Genomic DNA, 16,228 nt, shown 5'->3' with positions numbered 1-16,228 from the left:
AGAAGACAATAAACAGCGAAAATCAATAAAATAGAAGACAAATGCATGAGAGAAAAAGTCAAGAAGATCAGCTCAGTTATTCATTTTAAAAGACTAACAATCACTCTCTATTAGCAAGAACGATCAAGAAAGAAAAGAAGTGCCTAGTACATTCCAGACTCCAGCGTGTTCCCTGTGTTAGCCAGACCTGCACTCTGAGGCAGGCATCGTTAGCCCTTTCACAGAGCAAGAAGTTGTTTCATAGAGATTCTGCAGTCGGCCCACTTAGTCTACCTAGGAAGTGCTGGGGCTGGATTTAACCCCTCAGTCTCCCCAGACACGTCGATAAGGCCTACTTTGTGCTGGGCAGGAGGCTGGGCAGTGAGGCCGTAGAGGTGACCAAGGAAGTCATTAAGTACAAGACTGACCCCGAGATGGAGAAGGAGCTTCAGCGGCTCGGGGAGGGGATCGTCGTGGTCAAGACCAGACTGACGGAAAGGTGTGATTTAGAGATCTACCAGCGGAAGCAGGAAATCCAGGCCCTGAAAGACACCAAACCCCAGGCCCAGACCAAAGAGGTGGTCCAGGAGATCCTCCAATTCCAGGAAGACCCTCAAACCGAGGAGGAGTTGGAGTCTCTGAGGGCAAGGATCTCAGAGGAACAGAAGAGGTAAGTGGACCTGGAGAGGGAGAGGGCTTCCCAGGAAGAGCAAGCAGATCGCCAGGATGGAGGAGGCGCTCGCGCGGGTGAAGGAAAGAGTGCTGCAGCAGGAAGTAGGTACAGGAGGAGCCCGGCCTGAGGGCAGAGGTGAGCTCCTTCGCGTGGAGCTGCGGCAGATGACAAGCCGCGTGCGGAGCTGTGACGGCTGCAGAGCCGGCGCACAGAGCTCGAGCTGCAGCCCCGCAGGGAGGCCGAGCGCGAGGTGCAGCGGCTGCAGCAGCGGCTGGCCGTGCTGGAGCAGGAGGAAGCTGAGGCCCGTGAGAAGGTGACCCGCAAGCAGAAGGCGGTGCTGCAGCAGGCCCCGCAGCAGGCCCGCGAGCATGTCCTGCTCCGACTCCAGCTGGAGGAAGAATAGCTCCGGCGGCAGCTCCTGGAGGGTGAGCTCGACACCCTGCGGAGGAAGCCGGCCGCCGTGGGAAAGGCGGAGGTCAAGAAGAAGGTGGTATTTTCCGAGAGCATCGAGGTGGGGAGGGGCGACACTGAGCAAGAGCTCCGGAGGCTCCAGAGCAGCCTGGAGCGGGAGAGCCGCCGCAAGCGCTAGCCGGACGCCGAGGGGAGCCGCTGGAAGCCCGGCTTTCGGAGCTGGAATTCCATAACTCCAAGTCGTCCCAGGAACTAGACTTTCTAAAGAAAGAGAACCACAAATTACAGCTGGAGCGGCAAAACCTGCAGCTGGACACCCGAAGGCTGCAATCGGAAACTGAAATTCCCATCTCAGCGACGGAAACACGAGACCCGCGGAACATGACCGAGGCGGACTCTGGGACCAGTCACGACTCCAGACTGCGGTCCCTGGAGAGGGAACTGGACAACCTCCAGAGGCTCTCCAAGGACAAAGACCTCGAGATCGACAAGCTGCAGAAGCACCTGGGCTCCGTGGCTGTCAAGCGGGAGCAGCGGGAGAACCACCTGCGGCGCCATCGTGGTCATCCACCGCGACACGGGCCGTGAGCTGTCCCCGGAGGACGCCCACCGCGCCGGCCTCATCCCCCGGAACATGCTAGTGAAACTCAAAAGCCAGGAGTGTGACTGGGAGATCTCAGTGAATGGTCTCAAAGGGGAGTCCTCCCTGATACACGACAGGAAGTCTGGCGAGAAGTTCTCCATCAAAGAGGCCCTGAAGAGCGGCAGGCTGACCCCTGCTCAGTACGACCCTTATGTCCACAAGGATATGTCCATCCAGGAGCTGGCGGTCTTGCTGTCTGGGCAGAAGTAGGCACAGCCCTTGCAACTCTTCTTACTGGCAGAGGCTGGCCCTCTCCTACGACGCTGTGGCCTCCTTGGTGTCATCTTCTCCCTGGCCCTGTGCAGGCCAAGCATTTTATAAACACCCTCGCTGCCAGGCTGTCAAAGTCCAGCCCTTATGCGGGACAGGCACTGGCTGAAGACAGGCAGCTCTAGTCCCAACCATCATTCACTCTGAGTGACCCACTTCATCCTCCAGTGATTGCACAAATGTGATGCCCTTTTTTCCTCCCCTTTCCCATACACTCCCAGCAACAAACTCCTCGAGATACCTGCACACAGTCTGCTTGTCCACTAAAGGACAAGCGACCACAGCAGCCAAGCCCACTCAATGCAGCATGGGCACTGGCACACCAGACAGTGACACTTTGCCCTGCAAAAGCCTAGGCCCATGGGGGCTGCTGCCCGTCAGGACATCTCTCCAGATTTCTGACTTAAAACCAGCTTTCCATCAGAGAAGACCCCTCGGTAGTTACTCTGCTCATGAAACAGATCTGGGCTCCATGCCAGGGAAGGCAAACAGAAATCACAAGTGTCCAGCCCTCGGTGCTAAAGTGGACATCAATTGTCAGCCAGACTGTCCCAGCACCAACAGAGAATGTTTCAGAGTTCTGGCATTGAAATCCTTTGATAGTGGATTGTGTTGCTGTTAGCCCTGGTTTCAGTGCTTTACAAGTCTCGCTTATTATCTCATTGATATTTAGGTATGCAAAACAGTTGATAATTCACCAAGCAGATTTCTGGTTCTCTGTATCTCATGTATAACAGTGAGAACAATAAGGAGCTTTATTTACCGCATGAAAATAAACCTGGTGGCTGGAGCCTACTTGATGGTCAGCACGTTAGTTCTTTTTTTTTTTTTTTTTTTTTTTGATTGGTAAAAGTTTATTTTTTTTTTTTTTTTTTTTTTTTTTTGAGACAGAGTGTTGCTCTGTCACAAGGCACCAGGCTGGAGTGCAGTGGTGATCTCGGCTCACTGCAACTTCCACCTCCCGGGTTCAAGCAATTCTCCTGCCTCGGCCTCCTGGGTAGCTGGGACTACAGGCGCACGCCACCGCGCCCAGCTAATTTTCTTGTATTTTTAGTAGAGACGGGGTTTCACCATGTTGGGGGGCCAGGATAGTCTTGATCTTTTGACCTTGTGATCTGCCTGCCTCGGCCTCCCAAAGTGCTGGGATTACAGGCACGTTTCTTCTTTAAAAAAAAAAAAAAAAAGACACAGCCTCTGTCCTCAGGGAGCGCCAGCCTGGGAGCTGAGGAGAACCATCATATGTGTCCATCTCTTCTGCATTTACATGGTGCTTTCTTTTTTTATTATTTATTTATTTATTTTGAGACAGAGCCTCCCTCTGTTGCTCAGGCTGGAGTGGGTGGCTCTATCTCAGCTCACTGTAACCTCTGCCTCCTGGGTTCAAGCGATTATCCTGCCTCAGCCCCCTGAGTAGCTGGGATGACAGGTGCCCACCACCACTCCTGGCTAATTTTTGTATTTTTAGTAGAGACAGGGTTTCACCATGTTGGCCAGACTGGTCTTGAACTCCTGATCTCAAATAATCCGCCCTCCTCGGGCTCCCAAAGTGCTGGGATTACAGGCATGAGCCACAGTCTACATGGTGCTTTCACAAACATATTGTCACCAGGAGAGGAAACAAGGCAAAGGAGAGACCTGGATTTTTCCCTCTGGTCCATGGGGAGGGAACATGTGTATCCCCATCATTCTGCTTTACACATATACAGACACACACATATATAGATAAACTGAATTTTCTTCTCTGCATCTCTATTTCTTCTGTGTAGAACGTGATTTAGACTGTCATGGTGACCTAAACCTCCCTCATTAGAGGTTTTGGATTTGGGCTTTGCGGCTCACTGTGGAAATGCAAATGTTGTTGGGGTCAGGTGGGGTGTGAGGCCAGGAACTCAGCTGGAATTAGGCCAGTGGGATTCTGAGAAACACAGTCTTAGGACAGGTCAGTTTTGATCCGGATCTGGATTATGTGATCCTAAGACACACAGCCTGGGAAGCCAGCACTGGGGAGGTGGTGCTGAGGCATGTGGGTCACTGGGGTAAGGGTGGAGGCTGCAGGGTCTCCCATCAATACAGCTGGGTTTTCTTTGGCAGGGAATTTACCAGCTGAAGAAAGCCTGCCGGCGAGAGCTACAAACTGAGCAAGGCCAGCTGCTCACGCCTGAGGAGGTCGTGGACAGGATCTTCCTCCTAGTGGATGAGAATGGAGACGGTAAGAGGGGCAGAGATGGTGGGGGGATGGCTGCCCACTGCGTCACTGCCACTTTCTGGCCGCATGTCCTTGAACAAGGCCCTCTACCTCCCAACCCTGGGGTCCTCATCTGTGAGAAGGCTGGGGAGAAGATGACATGAACACGTGTTTGTAGGAAAAACTAAAAGTTCTATAGGAGTTGCTGGTGCAGACCAGGCACGCAAAATAGAAAGAAGAGGAACTTTGGAGTCAGGCAGAGAGCAATACATTGAGCTTCTCACCCTGGTCTCAATTTCCTTATCTGGAAAATGGGGCTAATAATAGCGGTTGAGAGGAATGAATGGGATAATGTGTTTAAGAGCAGGCACTGTGTGTAGGCTTTCATTCAGGTTGCTCGGGCTCTCCTCCCTGTGACCCAGTGTCGAGCCACAAGGCTGTGTGGGGGGAGAGCTGGCTTGGAATACATACATGAGCCCTCCACATGGCTCAGCTCCACCCAGCATTTCCAAGGTACCGTGGGCAAAAATAAAACTTCAATTCATCTGCAAAGAACGCCGCTTAAAGGTGGCAGGAGACTCCTGGAGATTCAGACACCTGACAAGCCGAAAGTTTGGGGCCTGAGACTGCAGGATAGTTGGCATAAGAGGTGTAGGCACTCCCAGGAGCGCGTTCTCTCCTCCTACCCCCAGACCCAGGTCTCCCCTTCTTCCGCATGACCGCCTCTCCTCCCCCTTGCTCAGGCCAGCTGTCTCTGAACGAGTTTGTTGAAGGTGCCCGTCGGGACAAGTGGGTGATGAAGATGCTGCAGATGGACATGAATCCCAGCAGCTGGCTCGCTCAGCAGAGACGGAAAAGTGCCATGTTCTGAGGGGTCTGGGGCCCCTCCATGACTCCAGGCTCACCCTGGTTTCCCGGGTTGTGGGAAGGTCCCTGGCTCAGCCTGCTTATATCCATTCTTCCCCTGGTGTAGACTTCCTGGCACCCCCTGTTCAGGACTGAGTGGGGTTGGGAAAGGGCTGCTGGGTCTGAAGTGACCAACAGGACATAGTCCATTCCAGCAGATTCTTGGGATGGTGAAGGAAAGCCGGTTACTTTTCCCCTTTAGCTGCTCCCGGGAGGACTATGCCTTGGCTGGGTGGTTGTGGGGCTCCTGCAGTCTCCAGGTGTTCTCAGTTGGAAGCAGGAGCCAACCGAGGGGTGAGGGTCCCACAGACCAAATCAGCAATGAGAACACAAAGACCAGTAGGAGGCAGGGCCACGAAGGCGTTGAGACTGAAGAAAAGGCAGGAGAGTTGGGGATCGGGGGCAGCAATAATTCTATAACCCCCAGGAAGCTGAGGAGCGTTCACAGGGAGGACCCTGGCCTGCTCCTCCCCAAGGCAGCCTCACCATTGGTGTCAGCAGGAAAAATGGTAGCAAACATGCTGCAGGCCGTGGTCTTCCTGCCTTTGGAAGAGTCGGCTGTGCTTAAAGGGGCTGTTTCAGCTCTGTCTGGGTGCTGCTCTGGGACCCCCTGCTGCCAACCCACCGTTCCCCCAAAAATCCTCCCTCTCCATCCACATCCCCCAGGATGGACCTTCCACAATTCCCAGCCATAAGCTGAATGTTTCTCTTTAAAAGATGGAGAAAACGTCTCTCTGTCTCTGGCAAGAACTGGGGGCCTGCCGACTGGGGTTCTAGGCTGGGCTTTGCTTCTAACTGCTGTGTGATCCAAGACAGCCACTTCTCCTCCCTGACCCTGGTTATATCTCAGCTGCACAGTGAGCAGGTCGGACTAGGCGAGCAGTTTTTGGATTATTATGTTTTTAGATGTGGAATTGTTTTTTGTTATACAAACTTTTACGTGTAACCCAGTATAGAAACTAGATTAAAAGGGAGTCTCTCTGGCTGAAAGCGGGGCTGAGTAGCCTCTGGAACTGGAGGCACCTCTGAAAAAAGCAAACTGAAAACCAGTCCCCTGGGTCACTGTTACTCCTGTAAGACAGTTTAAAATGGGACCTGGAAAAACATTTGCTTTACCTTGAATAGATAGGTTTCTATGTTGATGTATAAAAAATAAAACTAACCTACTGAACCTGCGACTTTATAGGTGTGCTATTTCATATGATATTCATATAAAACTTCCTTTAGACATCAATGTTAAGTAAAAAATAATTGATTAGAAAAATATGGTCCAGATGTGGCGGCTCATGCCTGTAATCCCAGCACTTTGGGAGACCGAGGCAGGTGGATCATCTGAGGTCAGGAGTTCGAGACTAGCCTGACCAACATGGTGAAACCCCATCTCTACTAAATATACTAAAAAAAAAAAAAAATTAGCCAGGTGTAGTGACGGGCGCCTGTAATCCCAGCTATTCGGGAGGCTGAGGCAGGAGAATCGCTTGAACCCGGGAGCCAGAGGTTGCAGTGAGCTGAGATCACGCCATTGCACTCCAGTCTGGGTAACAAGAGTGAAATTCTGTCTCAAAAAAAAAAAAAATTTAATAAAGCCAGGGGCTGTGGCTCACGCCTGTAATCCCAGAACTTTGGGAGGCCAAGGTGGATGGATCACTTGAGGTCAGGATTCAAGACCAATCTGACAAACATGGAGAAACCCCTACTACAAATACAAAATTATCTGGGCATGGTGGCACATGCTATAATCCCAGTTACACCGGATGCTGATGCAGGAGAATCGCTTGAACCTGGGAGGTGGAGGTTGCAGTGGCTGAGATTACACCATTGCACTCCAGCCTGGGCAACAAGAGTGAAACTCTGTCTCATAAAAAATAAATAAATAAATTATTTAAAAATATATATATACATATATGATCCAGGTGGGACACAGATATGCTGCAAATCATGAAGAAGGTATGTGAATGACATTGAGGGATGTTCTAATTACATGTTCACACCTTCCCAACTGTGACCTTCAGGATTTCCCAACAGACCAGCCAAAGGAGCAGAAATGTCAATTCCCTTTTTCTTCCTGGCTGCGCACGGCACCAACCTTTACCTGCCTTCCATGTCCGTTGCTCAGTCCCCTGTCTGGGGAGGTCCAATTGATGGACAGGACATGAGCAAAATGCACTTTCTCATCCCCTCGGTGGGGCACTCTCCGACTTGGTGTTTTACTTCTTTTTCCCCTCATTTTCTCCCTTTCACTCCTGAATGTATTTACTTATTTATTTTTTGGAGACAAGATCTGGCTCTGTCACCCAGGCTGGAGTGCAGTGATGCAATCGCGGCTCACTGCAACTTCTGCCTCCCAGGCTCAAGCGATCCTCCCACCTCAGCCTCCTGAGTAGCTGGGACCACAGGTGCACACTGCCAGGCCCGGCTAATTTTTCTATTTTTTGTAGAAACAGGGTGTCACCATGTTGGCCAGGCTGGTCACGAATTTCTGAGCTCAAGCGATCGGCCAGCCTCAGCATCCATCCCTAAGTGCTGGGATTATAGGCATGAGCCTCCACTGCCAGCTTCCATTCCTGAATTTTCATTTTCTCCCCACACCTCCCCAACACCCAGCTGAAGTGAAGACGCAAAACCCAGAAGAAAGAGCATCTTTGAGAAAATGGTCACAACTGCTCCAGCCTGTGTGTCTCCCCAGGTTCCTGTAGTAATCAGGTAGCCGTAATTCAGGGACAGAGCCGAAAAAACCTGCCATGGACAGGTAGACTCTGAGTTGGGTATTCTTAAAGTTGAGCTGTGCAAAGATGCGATGGGGCCTGCCTGAAACAGACTGCCCCACTTCCCAACTGGTATCAGGTGTCACTGCAGCAAGAAGGGTTTAGGTTAGACCAGGGATAGATTATGTGCAATGAGCAATGAGTCGCTCATCCGTGGGGAACCATGTAACGCCACATGTCACCAAGGAGGGGAAGTATGAGGGACTTGTGCAGCAGGCGCTTCTGAAAACATAATGGATTTCTTCTGGAGAAATGAGTATTTTCTGCAGGACCACCCACCCTCTTTCACTTTTTGGCCAACACCAAACCTTGCCAGAGTGAATGCATGCACATACACAGTCATTCGGATTCAGACCTACACTGTCATCTAAATATTCCACCCTTTTTTCTTTTTGTTTGTTTATTTATTATTTTTTTTTGATACAGAATCTCATTCTGTTTCCCAGGCTGGAGTGCAGTGGTGTGATCTCAGCTCTCCGCAACCTCTGCCTCCCGGGTTCAAGCAATTCTCCTGCCTCAGCCTCCCAAGTTGCTGGGATTACAGGAGCATGCCACCACCCCCAGCTAATTTTTGGGTTTTTTGTTTGTTTGTTTTTGTTGTTGTTTTTGAGACAGTCTCATTCTGTTGCCCAGGCTGGAGTACAATGGCGCGATCCTGGCTAACTGAAACCTCCACCTCCCAGGCTTAAGTGATTCTCCTCTCTCAGCCTCCCAAGTAGCTGGTATTACAGGCCACACGGCCATACCCAACTAATTTTTGTATTTTAGTAGAGATGGGGTTTTACCGTATTGCCAAGGTTGGTCTGGAACTCCTTACCTCAGGCAATCCACCTGCCTCGGCCTCCCAAAGTGCTAGGATTACAGGCGTGAGCCACCATGCCCAGCTAATTTTTGTTTTTTTAGTAGAGACCAGGTTTCACCATGTTGGCCAGGCTGGTCTAGAACTCCTGATCTCAGGTGATCTGCCCACCTTGGCCTCCCAAAGTGCTGGGATTATAGGTGTGAGCCACCGAGCTCAGCCTCCTTTTTTCTTTTTGAAGAGGGGTCTTGATATATTACCTCGGCTTGTCTTGAACTCCTGGGCTCAAGCAATCTTCCCACCTCAGCCTCCGGAGTATTCGGAATTATAGGCATTTACCACCACACCTGACAAAACATCCCATCCTTATCTTGTTGATAGGATTATAAATCTCTTAAGGGAGCTATATTTGTTCTCCCTTCCTGGGGCCCTAGGAGGTACTCCCTAAAAACAGATATGGTGACTCTTACTGTTTTAAATTTGGTAAAATTTAAATCCCAAAGGATACCCCAAATTTGCACCTAAGAATGCTCCTGTCCACATCACACAGCCCCCCACATGTGACACATACATCACAGAGAATGCATCTCCAGCCACCCCACACACATTACCTTCTTCTTCACATTCAGCTCACGAGCACGCTTTCATGTTCAAAGTCAAAGGTCACCTCTGTGATGCTGTCTCTGAGTCGGATGCCTATGGGTATCCTTCAGAAATCTGTTCATAATGTCTCTTAGCATATTTTATTATAATGATGTTTATCTGTGTGTCTCACCATTAGCCTTTGAGTTCCATGAGGATGAGAACTGTCTTCTTTGTGTGTCTAATATCTAATATTAGTACTTAACAGGTGCTCAATAAATACTTGTTGAAAGGAGGCATGAATCAATAAAATGCAAAGCACACAAGTAGGCTCCAGGGTCCCCCGGGGCAGAATGGATGTGTGATTGCAGCACTGGGACTGAGGCTGCAGCCACTGGATCTGCAGGATTCCATAAGAGGCCTGGGAAAGCTCAGCTGTGGTTCAGAGTTCACGTCCGGAAGAGCATGGACTGGAGAAGCTCAGTGGGGAAATCTGGGAAAAGCTGGAAGAGGAGCCGGAAGGGCTAGGGGGTCACCTGACATCAGAGGGATGCTGAACACTGCCTCCCAGCAGGGAGTGCCACAGCCAGCTGTCACTCAGAGGGGCCAGGAGCCATTCTTCACTGTTCCTGGCTCTGGACCCCCATTCCTGCCCCTCTGCTGCCACCATGGACCCCAAAGAGGCGAGCTAAGCCTCTGAGTTCAGTAGATTTTATCTAGGGTTAAGACGAGAACACCACCACCAGGCACCTCCACACCACCCCACCCGCTAGTGCAGAAGCAGTTGGGCAGTGGGCTCAGCCGGCTGCCTTAGCAGCCTCGTTGTCAGCCTCTTCCTCATCTTGTTCACCATTCTGGAGCCTGCGCACTATGCGGGTGAGGTCCAGGCTTCGAGTCAGTGTGTCCAGGAGCATCTGGTCCTTCTGGACGCCCTCTATGAACTCCTCCAGGGAGAGCTCCCCTGGGGTAGAGAGAAAGGGAATCAGGGGGAGGAAGGTGTTCCTGTCTACAATCCAGAGCACAGAACTGGGTTCTTGCCAGGGGCAGGGACAGAGCCCACTCGGGGGGAAGTGACCTGCGGGTGCAGCAGGCAGAGGCACCCAAAGCCCAGACTCTGGTCCAGGGGCCCCTAAAAGCCAACTCTGTGGCTGGGGCAGAGGCATGCGAGGTGACCAGCACGGGGCTTTTGGGCCTTCTCCTCCCCTCCTGCTCCTCTCCCCTAGTGACCTCCAACCCCTGGTGACCCCACATCCATGGTGACTCCTGCCCTGGGGAGCCCCTCCTCGGCCCCCTCACCATCCCCGTTGACGTCAATCTTGGAGAACACTGTATCGGTGAACTCCTCTGCAGTCATGGTGGTATCGCTGCAGGGGTTAATGGCGCGAATGGCCTGGGAAGAAGGGGCAGAAGTGAGAGGGGCCATCATAATCCTATCTCGGGGTGGGAGTGGGGACGGTCAGAGCTTGTCTGGCTCCCAACAGCAGTGGGGAGTAGAGTGTAGGGTACCCGGGGGCCTAGGCAGAGCTGGGACTCAAGACTCAAACCTCTATTGTCTTTGGGTATTGAGGAAACTGAAGCCCAGGAAGCGAAGGAAGGTGGCCTGGGTCACGCAGCTGGTGAGGGCCACAGCTGCCACTGGGATCCCCACTGCCACATCCTGCCTCAATCCTGAGATGGCAATTCCAACCCTGGGCTCTCAGCTCCTGCTCCCACCGCAGGCCGCTTCCCCCAGCCCTGGCCGGGCCCCTCTGCACCTGGATGATGGTGAGCAGCTCGTCGCGGTCAATGCAGCCGTTGCCGTCTACGTCGTAGAGCTTGAAGTACCAGCGGAGCTTCTGTTCTACCTTCCCCTTGAGGACCAGGCTGAGCGCCGCCACGTACTCCATGAAATCAATGTAGCCGTCCTGGGCGAGGGGCGCGGCCGCTGTGAGCCCACCAGGGCCCCGCCCACTCCAGCCTCAGGCCCCGCCCACTCCAGCCTCAGGCCCCGCCCATTACAACCCAAGGCTCCGCCTATCTCGGCAAGTCCGAAGAGATGCTGAGGGAAGACCTGGACCCGCGGGGATGCGGCCAGGGAGGCCAGCCGTGTCTCCGCCGTGACCTATCTGTCTTTCTAGACGCCCTGTATAGCCCACCCTGCCTACCCATAGGCTGCCAATCAAATCCAAAAGGCAGCCTCCACTGGGGTGTGAATGGCTGGCCCTGTCTATTCAGAGGTATATGGGTTTTAGGGGGCGCTGCCTGCCTCCCTGTGATTGTCAAGCATGAGCCTTTCCGGTTAGGGAGAATGGGAGACGTGTGCGCTGGTGGGAGGAGGAAGAACTGCACCCTCAGGCATGGGAGCGTGGTTTAGGTGGGCTTTTGGGGATTTCTCACCCCGCTGCCTGAGGGGCTTAGGGCTCTGGAAGGCCTTAACCATTCTGAGCCCCACAGTGGGCTCATTCAGTCCCAGCCCACCTCCCAGGAGCCGGGCGAGGCCCCACACAGCACTGCTTGAATAGGCAAGAAGACTGCTGAAGAGGTTTCTTTCCTCTGGGGGAGGGGACGCCGGGTGAGGGTACTTTAGCTCTTCAGCTTTTCTTTCTGTAATGCTGGAAATTTCTACAATGAGCTAGATTGCTTTTGCAGAAAAAAAAAAAGTTTAAAAAGGGACAATGGAAAAGGTATAAATTTTTGTGCCAAAAAGACCTAAATCACCTTGAATAAGTCACATGACCTTGAGTCTCCTTTTCCCCAGCTATAAGATTGAATGACATGTGCACTTTTCAAGATTGCGGTGTGCATTCTGTTCAAGGAAAATATACAGCAGTATTAACGTTTTTTAGTGCTCTCCATGGACTTCCTGGGCTGAGTGCTTTATTCACTTTACTCATTTAATCTCACGGCCATCCCCAGGCGATGAATATTTTTGTCTCTAGTTTGAATGAGAAAGCCGAAGTTGAAAGAGATTGGGCCACACAGTTAGTGAATGACAAAGCCTCACTTACAAAACTGGGTCTCCTAAATCATCCTATACCAGTACTCAAATGCAGATGAAGATTTACATTGATTTGTGTGCACCTGTGTGATTGATTGTCAGACAAACCCAAGCCCAGAAAAACATCTGAAGTAAGCAAAGCAAATGCCTGTCCCCACCGGTCTCAGACTCTGTACTACCCAGACCTGCATATCTGGTGCAATACCTGAGGATACAGCCACTTTTTAGCTCAGGGGCTGGCAAACTTTTTCTGTAAAGAGCCAGAAAGAAAATATTCAGCTTCACAGCCAGACAGGCTCTTTCATTTTACGTGAAAGCAGCCACAGACAATTGTCTATGTAAATAAATAGATGTGGTGAGTTCTAATAAAACTTTATTTACAAAAATAGGCCTGTGTGACTGGGCTTGGTGGCTCACGCCTGTAATCCCAGCACTTGGGAGGCCAAGGCAGGCGGATCACAAGGTCAGGAAATTGAGACCATCCTGGCTAACACAGTGAAATCCCTGTCTCAACAAAAAAAATACAAAAATTAGCCAGGTGTGGGGAACAGGTGAGAGGGGAGAGAAAAAAAATTAGCCAGTGTGGTGGCATGCAACTGTAGTCCCAACTACTCGGGAGGCTGAGGCAGGAGAATTGCATGAATCCAGGAGGCAGAGGTTGCATGAGCCAAGATTGCTCCATTGCACTCCAGCCTGGGCAACAGAGCAAGACTCCATCTCAAAAAAAAAAAAAAAAAAAAAAAAAAAGGTCTGTGTGCTGTGGTTTGCCTATCCCTGTTTTATTTAACTATTCTCTGTATCAGAACTTCCCAGTCCTGTGTTCTGTCTCCTAGCCAGTCTGTTAAACTGCTCCATGCTGGTGACAATGGATCGTGACAGTGTTGTGCAAAGTGTGATTGTGTACCACGGCTGCAGATGAGGCAGGTTGGGTGTTACAAAGTCACTCTTCATTTTAATATTTGCTGAGTTAAATTAATGTGTATTATAAAATAACTAGCCGGGCACGGTGGCTCAAGCCTGTAATCCCAGCACTTTGGGAGGCCGAGGCGGGTGGATCACGAGGTCAAGAGATCGAGACCATCCTGTTCAACATGGTGAAACCCCGTCTCTACTAAAACTACAAAAAATTAGCTGGCCATGGTGGCGCGTGCCTGTAGTCCCAGCTACACAGGAGGCTGAGGCAGGAGAATTGCTTGAACCCAGGAGGCGGAGGTTGCGGTGAGCCGAGATCGCGCCATTGCACTCCAGCCTGGGTAACAAGAGCGAAACTCCGTCTCCAAAAAAAAAAAAAAAAGAGAAAAAAAAAGAAATAAAATAAAATAAAATAGAATAAAATAACTAGCCATTAAACTCCTGATTTCTCATATATTCGTTCGCTCATACAATCAATATTATTAACCACCTGCCACAACCCAGGCACTGTCCTAGGAACTAGGAATTCGACAGTGAACGAGACAAATACACCTGCCTACATGGAGCTCACATTCCAGCAGGAGGAAACAGGCAATAAATGTACTGAAGTTATGTTAATTAAATCTGGTATTGGAAGATACCAGGTGCTTGGGGGGAAAGGTAGGGCTAGGAAATGCAGTCCTGGTTTTAAACACAGTTTAAACCAGATCAGGGCAGGGGATAGTGAGAAGGAGACTTCTGAGCAGAGACTTGCAGCAGAGGAAGGTGTGAGCGAGCAGAATTCTGGGAGCAGAGGGTCCCAGGCAGCACAAAAGCCCTAAGGTAGGGTGTGTGTGACATAAGGGAGAAGGCCAGACTGCCTGGAAACAAGGGGTTGATTTACTTTCAGTGGAAAGAGAAGGCTCAGGTTTGGGACAGAACAGGTGGTGCTTGCATGTGACACACATTAAGACATGGTTGGCCAGGCGAGGTGGCTCACGTCAGTAATCCTAGTACTTTGGGAGGCCTAGGTGGGCGGATCACCTGAGGTCAGGGGTTTGAGACCAGCCTGGTCAACATGCTGAAACCCTGACTCTACTAAAAATACAAAAATTAGCCAGGTGTGGTGGTGGGCCCGTGTCATTCCAGCCACTAGGGAGGCTGAGTGAAGCAGGAAAATCGCTTTGAACGCAGGAGGTGGAGGTTGCAATGAGCCAAAATCGCCAAGATCACGCCACTGCACTCTAGGCTTGGTGACAGAGCAAGACTATGTTTCAAAAAAACAACAAAAAAAGACACGGTTAAGCAGATACAGGGTCCATGTGCCGCAGGGGTCCCCCACCCCCGCCACCGCCGACATCATATGTGTGATTCTCGGGGTGCTTCTGCAGGCATGCCTTTTATCCAAAGCGTGTTCATAGCAGGCGAGAAGATGAGCTGTGTCGGTGTTAGGGGGTAAGGTGTGGGGCTCAGCCATCCGTTTGTCCTTCCCCTCCTGCTTAGCAGTTATTCCTTCTTCGGGAGCATTTTGGGCGTCAAGCCTGATGACCCCGTCCCTCCCAGTCTCCCTACCACAGACTCTGGACTCTGCTCATCTGCTCCCGCTTCGGGAAAGCCCTCGGGCTCCCTCATATCACACTTGAGGTTGGGACTCAAAGCTTATAAGCTACTTTGGTCCCTTATCCTCAAATATTAGTGAGTTTTAAATAGCCTCTGAGCCCCAGCTTTCCCAGGAAGCTTCAACCATGATGGTTTCTGGACCTTCTAGGCAGCAAGGGGAGGAGCCTCTCCTGGGTCTGCGGAGGAGACACCTTTCAAGTGAGGGGCCACAGGGTGGGGGGGCCACGTTTGCAGATTTGGGTACTTCTACCATTATGTCTTGACTGAATTGTTACAAAGGAATGGGAGATTTTTTTTTTTTTTTGAGACAGAGTTTTGCTCTTGTCACCCAGCTGGAGTGCAGTGTCGTGATCTTGGTTCACGGCAACCTCTGCCTCCTGGGTTCAGGCAGTTCTCCTGCCTCAGCCTCCCAAGTAGTTGGGATTACAGGCACGCGCCATCACACCTGGCTAATTTTTGTATTTTAGTAGAGATGGGGTTTCACCATGTTGGCCAGGCTGGTCTCAAACTGTTGATCTCAGGTGATCCACCCACCTCGGCCTCCCAAAGTGCTGAGATTACAGACGTGAGCCGCCGTGCCCGGTCATGAATGGAAGATTTACTATGAAAACCAACAAACAACTAATGCTCCTGACATCCACAGCATCATGAATATCCCAAGACTGAGAGGGGAGATGATGGGGCTCAAGGTCACCCAGCTGATGAAAGCTAGGGACCCAAGCCCACGGTCCCAAACTCACCTTTCAGTGACCCCTTTAGCTTATCAATCAGAAAGTCCTTATCCAATGCATCCAGGTGGCTACTGGGTAGACACACAATTTGACCACTGTGTGGACCTTCAGGCTCACTTGAGAAAAGGTGATGTGAGGTCACTGGGTGTTTTGAAGTTGGGAGTATTCCAGATTCTCCAGTACCAGGCAACCCTGCCTGTCCTCAGCCCTCATGTCCACAGAACGTTATGAGTGGCCTGCCCATGCCAGACAGCGAGGCTGGAGAATCGGCATCTTGCTCCCTGCTCTCTACCTCTCCACCCACACCCTTGGGAGCTTCAAAGAGTCTTTGTGAGAACACCACCTATAGGACCAGCACATTGCAGGTGCTCAGTGACCACCTTGGAGGTGTTCACACTGGTTCTGGAGTAAACCAAGATATACCTGTGGCAGAGCCAGGGGCAGCCATTGGATTCAGCCTCTGAATACACTGATGTGTGGGCCTTTCTGTCTTGCCCTAGAAAGTGAAAGCAAGAAGCGGGGTGTGGGGGCTCGCACCTGTAATCCCGGCACTTTGGGAGGTGAGGCAGGTGGATCACCTGAGCTCAGGAGTTTGAGACCAGCCTGGCCAACATGGTGAAACCCCGTCTCTGCTAAAAATACAAACAAAATTTGCCGGGCATGGGAAGCTGAGGCATGAGGGGAGGATGAGAGATGAGAATCGCTTAAGCCCGGGAGGCGGGGGTTGCAGTGAGCTGAGATCGTGCCATTGCACTCCAGCCTGGGCAACAAAAGCAAACCTCTGTCTCAAAAAAAA

General features: G+C 51.3%; 2 protein-coding genes across 2 annotated transcripts in view; one reads left to right on the top strand and one right to left on the bottom strand.

Moving 5' to 3' along the window:
- Window positions 1-6,250, top strand: part of GUCA1B (guanylate cyclase activator 1B) — a 15,920-nt gene extending 9,670 nt beyond the window's left edge. Inside the window, exons 2-3 of the mRNA XM_037745298.1 lie at window positions 4,068-4,185; window positions 4,905-6,250. Of these exons, the coding sequence (XP_037601226.1) occupies window positions 4,068-4,185; window positions 4,905-5,032 (246 nt within the window). The 3' untranslated portion in view covers window positions 5,033-6,250. The remainder of the gene's footprint in view (window positions 1-4,067; window positions 4,186-4,904) is intronic.
- Window positions 6,251-9,355: 3,105 nt separating this feature from the next.
- The window catches only part of LOC108317090 (guanylyl cyclase-activating protein 1), an 8,119-nt gene continuing 1,246 nt past the window's right edge, over window positions 9,356-16,228 (bottom strand). The window contains exons 2-4 of the mRNA XM_017547272.2: window positions 10,968-11,117; window positions 10,510-10,603; window positions 9,356-10,174 (exon numbers count right to left, since the gene is read on the bottom strand). Coding sequence (XP_017402761.1) covers window positions 10,011-10,174; window positions 10,510-10,603; window positions 10,968-11,117 — 408 coding nt within the window. The 3' untranslated portion in view covers window positions 9,356-10,010. The remainder of the gene's footprint in view (window positions 10,175-10,509; window positions 10,604-10,967; window positions 11,118-16,228) is intronic.

This window comes from Cebus imitator, unplaced genomic scaffold (genome assembly GCF_001604975.1).
Source record: "Cebus imitator isolate Cc_AM_T3 unplaced genomic scaffold, Cebus_imitator-1.0 Scaffold197, whole genome shotgun sequence".
NCBI classification, from domain to species: domain Eukaryota; kingdom Metazoa; phylum Chordata; class Mammalia; order Primates; family Cebidae; genus Cebus; species Cebus imitator.
Note: the sequence above shows the minus strand (reverse complement) of the source record. Positions and strands in the feature narration are given on the sequence as shown.